We start from the raw sequence: 11514 nt of genomic DNA on the forward strand, positions 1-11514 counted from the left end.
TCTCTTAACTTTTGTATTTGCTTTTAAATCTTCATTGTTCCTTAACCTTGGCTACCTTGCTTTTTAATGATTTTGATCCACTCTCTGGTTTAACTTGGTAAACTTTTATTTAAGTAAAACTAATCTTCATTATGTGGGGATTATGCTTGCTGGTAGCATGATTCTTTTATTAGCATTTAGGTCAATGCACCGAGCTGTTCAAACAGCTACACTTCTTGCTGTGGCATTTGTACCATAGGTTGGCCAAATTAATCAAACAATGGACACTGTTACTTTAATTCTGCTTCATGATAATTTAAAACTTATTTACTCATTTTAATTGGTTGGATGTTAGTTCATGGATTCAAACTTCCAACAAGATTTTTTTCCTCTTCAAGCCTTGTACTCATGAGAAAAAGAAGACAGGTCACCCTGTGTTTAGTGCTAGCAGAACGAGTCTCTTAAAATTTCAGCATTTTAACTGTTCAGTGTTTTATGTGCAAGAAAAATAAATTGCTGTTTTGTATTTGAATTTCAAAATGATCAAAACCAAACTTGATCAAATTCAGTTTATTGCAATAAGTCTAGAAATCTCATTGGTATGGAGCAGTTAGTTAACTCTTGGCATTTAAAACAACCACGTGTCTCGTATCTCCCCATATCTAGACAAATGTATACCTCATTTATGTGTTCCATTTTTTCTGCTGTACCGCTTTTTAACATTCTTTAGTTAGTTTTGAATGTGTTCAAATATTCACATTTGTACATTAGTATCCACGTGTGGGAAAATGGATCATTTCTTTTGGTCTCATACAAAATGAAAGAGATTCTAATTAAGCACATGTAATTGTGAATATCTATATTTGGTGTAGGGTACAATGGTTTGATCTGAAACAGAGGTTTTGTTTTGCCTGCAGTTTCTGTTTCATGACTTCAGGTTTTGCTGTAGTAAGCAAAACGTAGTTCCCAAAAATAAAATGTTGTCTGATCTCTTTTGAAACCATTTTGTTTAGAGGTTTAAATGAGTCTTAAATCTAGTTGACTAAGACTCTACTTAAGAACAATTCTGTGCAAAATTAAGTATAAATAATAAAAGTAACTTGAAATTTTACAGTACTTATGTACATTATTGAAGGAAATGCATAGCAACTTATTTTCCATCTGGAAAGTACAGGTTTTGTGGCTCAGCTTTGTGTGCAGAAAGGGAATGGCATGCACACCCATTATCAGCAGGTCTGTAATTTTGTCTCTTACAGTGCTATGGGGAAACAGTGGTGTGTGCATTGTGCGTTTCAATAAAATGCAGCAGTGGAATGGAGTGCAGATCTTGCTGTTACCTGTGTGCTTCAAAATGCTCAAGAAACTGGAGATTTCTTACCTTAACTCCATTTCCGTATTTCAGGAACTGGGATTGATATGAAATGCAAAATTTAAAAGCAGGATTGAAAGAATGGTATGCAGCCCAGGACTTTCTGTACTATATTGTAGTTGCTTAAAGAGTTCATTTACAGGAGATGTAAAACAGATTAGATCAGACATTGTAGTGTTGTGAGAGCTCTTTTCTTTAACATTCTTTTATGCTTTAAATATGAAGTCCTACCAACTCCTTTGGCTTTCCTCCCTGCCATTTTAAATGTGTTCTTCCCTGGTGGTGTGCAGGGCTATCCATCAGTAGACCACAAGGCTGAGGGGAAACAGGAAAAGTCTTCTGAAATTCACGTTGGTACCACCTCAAAGGTGTCTTACTGCGAAAGCCTGCTGGAAAAAATGTTCCCATTTTTTGACTGAGCTAATTGTTTTTAAGGGTTATCAGATTGTCACATGGTATTGGATTGTATCATTTGATTGTTTGCCATGGAAGCTTTGGGGAGTATATTCTTAGAAGGGGAAATGTTTGATTTATTGAAAGTTGACAACATGCTTGGCTCTGTACAGTATATGATATAAATACAGTCCCTGCCCTGAAGAACTTACAGTAGAAAAGAATTTTACCGGCCCTCTCTCAATGTGCAAGAAATCCCTTCATTTCCATCCATCATTTGCTTTCATGTTTCTTGAAAAACTGTCCCAGCTCTTCGATTGTGTGTAAAGACTACTCCATTCTGTTCCGCCTAATGCAAATAAATCAGTAACAAGTGTTTGTTGTAGCCAAGGTCACTTTCCAAAGGCACTCCAGTTCCTGTAACACTCCCCAGGAAATGTAGCAGGGACCATGGACTCCCTTAGGCACTTCTTCCCTCCTGAGGGAATGGGCAGGTGGCTCCTCAGAGAGCCAGCAGTTGGTAGCTCCATCAGGCTGTTTAACAGATGGTTTGCCATCATTTTGTACCATACATACAGCTGTTTCCACTCATTGAACCTCCTGAGCAGAGCTTAATGACAGTGGGCTTAGGATACAATGGTGTGGGTTACTCATATGACTAACGCAGTAAGCGATTTTTGATGTTAAAACAAGATTCGTGTAATTAACTGAAGAAATGGAATTTCATCCAGTCCTACTAAACAAGACTCTTATGAGTCTATTACAAAACAATTAGTTGCCGTTTTTGCTTAATTACTTTATGCATAATAAATATGAACATGAAATTGTCCAGTATGTTTATTATTGCAGAAGTCTTTCCATTTTGCGTGCATAGAACTGTTAATGCAGCATGGTCCTGCACTCCTGATGGGAAAAGACAGCACATGTGGAAGGCCATGGTGCATGCATCTAGTCCCTTTCGTTCCAAATCAAAGGAGTGCTTTTCAAAGGTGGCCCCATTTATTTTCTATGGCTTGACAACAGACTGCCTGGTCATTAGGGCTGGCAGCATTCAGCATGTATCCAGGAAATATGCCGTAAACCCGGTTGTCTAACATAAGTTAAGATGGCATGCAGTTTAACCCCTTGTGGCTTGAAAGCGTCTTAACAATAAATTATGTTTTTGACTAGTGTGATGTTAGTGGATAACCTCAAAATAAACCTTGTATAATGTAACCTCCTAAACAGCAGTATTTCCATTTGTTAGATGGTGTGATTGATTGTCAGTGAAACTTGGTCATGGTGGCTGCATGCCACAATTTTCCTTCAGCCCCTTTCCAGCAGGTACCTGAAATGTAATCTAGTCTGTGAGTTCAATGTAGCTCTAACTCTCTGGATTATATACTCCAGCCTATATCATTTTTCTTGTGCTTATGAAATGTAGCCCTGTCAAACATAGACAATGGTTTTTGAAGAAATAACCTTTGTCACTGATGGCTTTTCTGGGCCAGTCCAGGTGTGTTTGTTTGGAACAGTGTTTGCTCATATGCTTCTCATTGTTCTCTCCACACAGGTTCCAATGATTCTGGTTGGCAATAAATGTGACCTGGAAGATGAACGCGTAGTTGGCAAAGAACAGGGTCAGAACTTAGCAAGACAGTGGTGTAACTGTGCCTTTCTAGAATCGTCTGCAAAGTCTAAAATCAATGTTAATGAGGTAACTACTAGCCGTTCCATTGCTGGGCAATAATGGATCACTTTTGTACTTTGTATGTTCTAACTTCACCACCCCAGTATAAAGATCACTAATGCAGTGTGCAGGCCATTGTACATGTCTTGATTGTCTAGGTTTAGGATGCTTTTGGAATCTTGATCTTGAGTACTATAGCTGTATTCCATTCACTGTAATGAAATACCCTTCAGTCTCTCCAAAGTACCAAAAAGTGAGATTTGTCTCGGTGTAAATGGCTCCTACACAGCACTCCAGCCAGAAGTGGAGGGTATAAGTGGAGGGATTTCACCCAAAATGAGCTTTATTGAAGTGGGTATGTAACTTCTTAAGATGCCATCTTCTGAATGCTGGTGTTTGTGTATTTCCCAGCATATTTCTAGTTGTGTTGTCTGCTCTGCTAAAAATTAATTTGCTTTACACGTTTTGATCAGCTGTATTGTAGTACCTTGGTGCCCTACCAAACAGACACCTTTCATCTCTCTAAAAGGAAGAGTTCTTTGCCCTTCTCTCTTAAGCCGCTATTTTACTATGGCCAAGTCCCAGCACAAGAGTGTTGTCAGGGCAGTTTGTGACATGTTTAACTGGAAAACACCTGTGCAAATAGGTGTGCCTTGCACTGCATTCTACGGTGGCAAGGCCCAGGCATTCAGGCCCATCTGCTCTCCAGCAGTACTGAGCTCCTTATCCTTTACTGAGCATTTCCTGGCTGACAGAACCCAGGTTTGCAGCCATGGAGGGTGAAGTGCCCTCAAGGTGGGCCCATATGGGGGGGTTACAGATGAGGAAAAGTGGTAGACCCTGGGATTGGCAGCTCACAGCACCAAAGGTGACAAGTCAGAAGGAGAAGGGCACTCCATGCTGCACTAAGTGGCAGTCGGAGTCAGCCCCAGATGGAGGGTAGTGTTAACTCAACCCCAAGTGAAAATAAAAATTGTAGTAAAACGTGGACCCCAGTGCAGTGTAAATGATACCATGAACCCAGTGCATCAGTTGCAGGATACTTCACAGTGGGCTACACAGAACAGTCAGAAAATCATCATTTTGGGCGGAAAATACGTAAGATTTCCACACTCCACATAGTGGTGACTGAGGACTCTTAACATATACCAGGGAACCGTGCAGGAGGGAGAGAGTTTCACTTGTATGCAATGAATATGTTTAACTCATGAGTGACTGCATCAAACGCAGCCACAAGACAGTTACATAAAATCATCCCCAATGAGTGAACCCAGATATTCCCATTCCCCCTCTGTATATTCACTCCACTAGCATGTCATAGAGAAGATGATTACCATGGATATTAATCTCTGCATTGCACTCTGTTTAATGGGGCTTTATAGTTTTTTCAACAGATTTGTAGGCTGAATCTTTATATAGTCCAGGCAAGTATCTGAACCACTAGTTACCCAAGATTGCTTCTTTACATGTGCATTTATACAGGGACCATTGCCGTGGGAGCTAAGATTTCTTTGACTCACCAGTGGCAGCTTAATCAGTTTTGTGAAATCTGTCTTTGTACCAGATATTCCAGTTTCCAGGGCACCTATCCCCATAGGGACACATTGCCACAAGACTCTCATATTTTGTGATTTGGAGACAATACCAAAAATGTGTCTTTCATAATCTGATTGTGACACACACAAAAGCTGGCAAAAGCAAAGGGAAGGAACACTCCATTTCTAAAGCGAACTATTATGCTACGTGTTTGTTTAGGCTGGAGTTGTTGAATGGCAGAAGTGTTGCCCTTAATCTTGATTTTTTTCTGGCTAATATTGGATTTGGTGCTCTTTGAATTTTATTAAAATATAGCTGTGAGGGGGATTAAATTCCTTTGGCCGTTATCTGAAAATGGAATGTTAAATCTTTCACGTACACAGAAAACTTCTGAGCATTTTCTTTGAAAAGATGATGCTGAACATACTCCGTAGCAGCTCTTCAAAGTTTATCTTTCTGGTGGCTTATATATCTCATACATTTAGCTGACTCTCTTTTTGAAGGAATGTCATTCCTATGCTGCGATCTTCTATGCAGACATTTAGCAATAATCTCTCACATCCACTAAAAACACCCTAACCGTGTGAGCCTAGATGTTCCAATGTGACTTGTGATTGTTGGGTACCTCCATTTTTGCCTACCGAGATTTACTAGGAGACTTCTTTCTCAGAGTGGGGGTGCTCAGCACTTTCAGAAATTGAGGCTTTTTTAAGATGTTTCAATTGGGCACCAAAAATCTTTGCCCTGGCTTAGAAAGACTTTACTGGGAGCTACTTGTCACTAGCAGGGGAAAGGCCGGTTACTGACCTGTCTCTTCCCTACAGAAACATTTTTCCTTGTATCTCTTTAACATCCAAAGCACGTTTAGCTGTTAGGAACAATCTGGTTTGACCTTAATGGAGTACAAGCTGCTGGTTTTGCCTGAAGCTGACAATATAAAACGGTGTAAGACTAAACCCAGCCCGTACTGGGGAGGGAGTGTGAGAAACTTAAATGCTGTTAACATATTTTATTTTTAAAGCTTGACCATGATGCTGGCTTTATTGTTTAATTTAAAACCAGTCGACTATGTTTCAGTGCTTTAAAGGAGACAATATCAGGAAAATATTACATTCCCAGATGTTGCGGTTCATATATACAGCTTTTTTTTTTTTTCTTGTCTTTAAAGCTCCTTGGAATCAGCAGGCATTTGGGAGCCATCAGCCACATCGGAAAGGGAAAAAATAAACAAGGAGTCGGGTGGGGGTTTCCGAGAGGATAAAGAATTCTCTTTGATACTGGGAGGTAGCTCCAAACATCTCTGCAAAGCTAGTTTTGCCACGAATAAGCTGCGAAGTATCATTGTAGGCAGAGCAAACCGTAGCAAAGAGTTCACAAGAAATGCATTTATGCAGCAGTAAGGAGACACGGAGACTGGTGCCTTATGGATAAGTTTCAGTGCAGGGCAGTTATCTGTTGCTCTTTCGTGCTAGTTTTATTAGCCAAGTCTGGGGTTCCCCACGATTTTGGGAAAGAGAAGAGGGATGAGGTAAGTCACCAGATAGCCTCCACATGTACTGCAAAAGCAGAACTTGAAAAATGCAGATCTCCCACAGAGCAGATGGAAGGAAGGTTTTAAGAGAAGAGCCAGGAACTTGAGGGCCAGGTGCTCCAGTATGGTGGAGCTACTTGTGGCATTGGTGTAATGTTGCCCTGAAGCCGTATTAATCAGCCCAGGGAGGGTAGCTCCTATCTAAAGATGATCCACAGAATTGTTGGGCCTCTTTCCACTTCCTGCTCAGCTTCCAAGAGGGTTCAAGCAATGGCGCTATAGTCAGGATACCCCTGCCCTAAATTCATCTAAATTACTGCAGCCCAGTGCTCTGACATGGAGCAGGGGGACCTGCCTACACTGGGCGCAGAGGAGGCAAAGGTGAGCTTTAAGTCACCTTTGCACTCCCCGTGCTCGCCCAAGTTGACACTGAATGTACTGCTCCTTAACATTTTTAATGAAACAAAAGCTTTAATCCGTAACTTTAAGTTTGCAGCCACCAAGGAAAAGTACCAACTTGCCAAACAGCCTAGTTAGCCTCCTGTGTAGTTCAAGTGTTATGTTAGTGACTCATGGTTTGCTAAACACACCTTTCTCTTTCAGATCTTTTATGACCTGGTCAGACAAATAAACAGAAAAACACCAGTGGAAAAGAAGAAGCCTAAAAAGAAGTCATGTCTGCTGCTTTAGACCCACATCACGCAGCAGCTCTGAGCCAGGTAAGAGGCAAGGAAGTAACTGCCTAAGACACAGAGCTCTCTATTTGCCCTCTTATCCCCCGCTGAAATCGAATGGCCTTCCTGTGACTTCTGGTGGTGTCGCAGCTGTTGTGCAGCCTTAGGTGATATAAGGACAATCACAAATTGAAATTCCTGCCTCTCCCATCTCAATGGCAAAGAAATGAAAAGTTGCCCACCAAAAAAATACTAAGATTGGACATGTGCTATAAATAATCTTCCTGTGTGTCTCGGCAAGATGCAAGGTGCTTCCAAAAACGACTTCATTAGGCAGGAGAGAGATCTTCAGAAAACAAGAAAATCTTACATTGTTGTTGATGCAATGCAGAGCGCCTTCTGTCTCAGGACCCCAGAAAAGCAGATGCTCTTGTGTACCATGCGAGCTATGGTAGCCCAGCCCAGCTAGAGTAAAAGAGTTAGAGACAGCATTAATTTGACATAGTCAGCTGCTGCTCTGGACTTTCAGTTCCTTAAAGTTGTCTTAAACTTTACTGACAACGTATCTTGCTTTTTTCCCCCTAATCTATCAATAGATGCATGTTTTGCAACTCTGCTAACATTATACAGGTAGAGTTTATCTGGAGAAGCAGTATATCGGTTAGTCCTGCAGCAGCCATGTATTTTTGGGGAGAAACTAACTCCCAAAAGATTTCTAAGATGACTTGTTTAATTTCTGAAGATTGCATGAATCAGTGGTCCTCTGCCCAGCCATTGTGTCCTGGGTCTCTCTACTTTCTATAACTATCATGTACTTAGTTCATGAAATGTAAACATGTGTCTCCTTTAAATAGCTTTCAGATTGTCAGGGTTGGAGCAGTCACCTGACTACCTTGCTGGTTTCTAGTGGTTTGGGGCTTTATGCAATTTACCTTTATCCTTTCCTAGTGATTTGCAGGCTAGATCCTAATGCTTTACAAGTAAAGAGGGGAAAGAAATATGGTTTAAAAAAATCAATATCATGGTACAAATAGTCCCAGACACCTCTCCCATTTCCTGCACCTCAGGCAATGGATTTGAATTTAGCCAGTGAATCATCAGCCAAGCAGACTCCATTCTTAACACAGCCTACCTCGTGACATTTAGAAGAGGTGCCATCTGCTGGTCTGTCAGTACTATGTCATTTGCTGCTGGTCCTTAACTGCAGCAGCTTTGCAGCTAGTATCATTTTCATTGGAACAAGTGCAATGCTGTGATAGGTTACGTAGCACAGCAAATGTGTGTCACCTGCAACTTTAGGAGCAAAGTGAGTATACACAGACTACATGCTGCTGATACTGTAAATTACTGGTAAAAATGTAGGAATGCAGTTTTATTGATGAATCGCTAATAGTTTTGTGTTAATAGAAATGTCTAAGTCTGAGACAGGTATTCAAAATATCAGATTCTCTACTGTGCTTGCCATTGTTTGTGAGCCTCCTCTTAATTAATGTGTTTAATCAATGTGTTACAACCCAAGCTTTGAAGAGCGGCTTTAATGAGGTCACTAACTCATTATCCATTTAAAGAAAATCATAAGGGATATATCTAGTCAGATATTTCATTAATAAAATGACTAACACCACAGCAACTCCATTTTTTGCATTCCAGATTTCCAACATTAGTGAATGGATACAAACCAGATGAGTTGGTATACTGTAGCCTCAGATGAAATGCAGACCATGTTGCTATGACAGTAGTACCCAGGTGTTCCAATCAGGAGAGGGGCTTCATGGCACTGCACTGTGGACACATACAAAATAAAAATTTTGGTCCCAGAGAGTTTACAAACGGTCTCTAAAGAATCCAATTTTTTCTCTTCCTCTACTTCTAAATACATATGGAGAAGTTACAATGGAAACAAATCACAATGCTGAAGTGAAATAACCCCTTTTTGTCAGAATGCTATCCATTGTGCTATAAGTTTGTTCTCAGCTTTTCCTTCTATGACCAATTATTAGCAATGATCTTTTGGCCTTTGTTTAAGATCTTTCCTCTCAATGACGATTTAAGAAAGACCCTAACTTTTTTTTCCCTTTTACGCATCCTAGATTGCAGGAATGAAGAACTGTTGCCCAATTGGAAAGTGCCAGCATTCCAGATGTCAAAAAATGACGAAGTAACAACATATCTGAAGAGGCTTCTCCTGTTTTTATATATTATGTGAAGAATTTAGATCTTATAATGGTTTGCACAAGGTCCCTGGAAAAAGAAATTGCTCTGTGTATATCTCTTGGAAATTAAGACAATAGTATTTCTCCTTTGCAATAGCGGTTAACAGATGTGAAAATAAATATAATTGACTCTAGTGTATAATTATACAAAAGAGCATGGATGCATTTCAAATGTTAGATATTGCTACCATAATTAAAATAATTTCATATTGACCTTTTTATCATCATTCTTCCCCATCAAGCACTAAAAATGTTCAACCATTATACTTTATATCTATAATTATATAGATATATACTATATGAATTTTCCCTTTGAACTCACTGCAGCAAGTAACTTTTTGAGTCATTGACTTCATTTTATATTTAAAAGTTATGGAATATCATTATTTTCATTCTGCCATTATATTCTAATTAAAAATGTTTGTGCATAATGCTTTGGAAAAATGGGTCTTTTATAGGAAAAAACTGGGATAACTGATTTCTATGGCTTTCAAAGCAAAAATATATAATATACTAAACCAACTCTAATATTGCTTTTGTGTTTTACTGTCACAGATTAAATTACAGCTTTTATGAATGATTAAATTTTAGTACATTTTAATTTTGTTTGTGTGTTTTTGTTAGTTTTCAGGTTTTGGTTTTCATAAAGAAATGTTTTGTGAATTCCTTCCTGTTACTGCAGTAGTTAAAGTCTTCTGTTATAATAAACCCCAAGCACACAGTGGCTATGCCAACAACCTGTCTCCACACTGGCCCCTGTTGATGTATTAAATCAGATTACACAGTAAAGACCATCAGGCTGCTTTTAAATACTTTGTATATTCATTTGGATATTTAAAGATTGTATTCTGCTGAAAATATCCCTCTGTATAATTATTTTTGTATGTAAAAAATTAGTTTAATACTGTATCAAGGTCTATGATCTTTCAGTCTGACATGATCGTGTATTTCACTGAGGGAATCTTTGTTTTAATATTGTTAATCTGCAGGGCAGGAGCCCAAGAATGAAGTTATGTGCAGCGTCTCAAGTGAATCTGTGGACTGGAGAATTGATTTTGAGTAAACTGTAATTGAGTAAATGTGAAGCTACCACCAGCTATTACTCTTTTAGGCAAAACTCACAGTGAATATTAAAATCGAAGAGATTGGTGAACTTGGCCTGATGAGTACAGCGAGCTGAATGAGTTTTACTTAAAACCTCCCAGTTTCACAAAATTCAGAATATTGGGAGTGAAGAGACCTATATGTGTTTGTCAAACTCACTCTAGTTTGTGTACAAGCAAAAAAATGACAGCCTTCTGTTTTTGATATTGGGCCTGATTTCCCAACTTCAGATCTACACTGCCGAAATTCCATCAACTTTGGTGACTTACTCCTGCTTTACCCCAGAGTAGGTGAGAAGAGAATAAGGTCTGTATCTCCTATCTCCGCTGTTGTGACCGGGGAGTAAATTCAAGCAATACTGTAGCCCTTTTTGTCCAAAAGAACAAGATAGGAAATCCAAAACTGCATTGTAGCTAAAAGATTGTTCAGGGATCGATACGCAATTTTACTGGAAACCAGGAACTTCCTTAAACATGTTTTCAAAAGGTGTGGTGGTGGTGCAGCTGCTGAATTATGCAGAGATCCTAGTTCTAAGTGCAGCTCTGAGAAGACTGAATGAAAGAATTTGGATGAGAATGATACAGCAAATGTGTCTACACTCATCAGTTACTAGGAAAACATTTAGTTGCTTAGCTGCGTCCCTTCACTGACTTGAATATGCACTTCTGTCTTTAGAAGGATCAGAAACGTGGTCCCTGGAGGTTAGTCAATATCTTTACTAAATGTAAGATTATTTTTAATAATGATTTTAGTAATAAAGTAACTGCTGATGATGGTTACAGATGTCTGTTGTATAAAAATAGAAATCTAATCTTAACTGTCTAATCAACTGAGCCACTAGGTGGTGCTGTAGTAATACAGCTATCATGGTCCCGAACATTTAATTAAAAAGGGAAATATCTTTTTTTCCTAAACAAACTAGAGCACTCTGTACGACAACCTAGCCAAAGCACCCTGCTCTATGTGAAAGGGTTAGGTGTGGGCAGCATGAGAATGGGAACCTGCCAAGACAAATCCAGGCGCTGCGGGAAGTGGTGTTATGAACT

The 11514-nt window shown here is 39.3% G+C and overlaps 1 protein-coding gene across 4 annotated transcripts in view; it reads left to right on the forward strand.

Moving 5' to 3' along the window:
• The window catches only part of RAP1A (RAP1A, member of RAS oncogene family), a 71991-nt gene extending 60744 nt beyond the window's left edge, over positions 1–11247 (forward strand). For all 4 annotated transcript variants that reach the window (XM_034770590.1, XM_034770589.1, XM_034770587.1 and 1 more), the window contains 3 exons: positions 3294–3437; positions 7081–7196; positions 9242–11247. In XM_034770590.1, coding sequence (XP_034626481.1) covers positions 3294–3437; positions 7081–7167 — 231 coding nt within the window. In that variant the 3' untranslated portion in view covers positions 7168–7196; positions 9242–11247. The remainder of the gene's footprint in view (positions 1–3293; positions 3438–7080; positions 7197–9241) is intronic.
• The last annotated feature ends 267 nt before the right edge of the window (positions 11248–11514 follow it).

This window comes from Trachemys scripta, chromosome 4 (genome assembly GCF_013100865.1).
Source record: "Trachemys scripta elegans isolate TJP31775 chromosome 4, CAS_Tse_1.0, whole genome shotgun sequence".
NCBI classification, from domain to species: Eukaryota; Metazoa; Chordata; order Testudines; family Emydidae; genus Trachemys; species Trachemys scripta.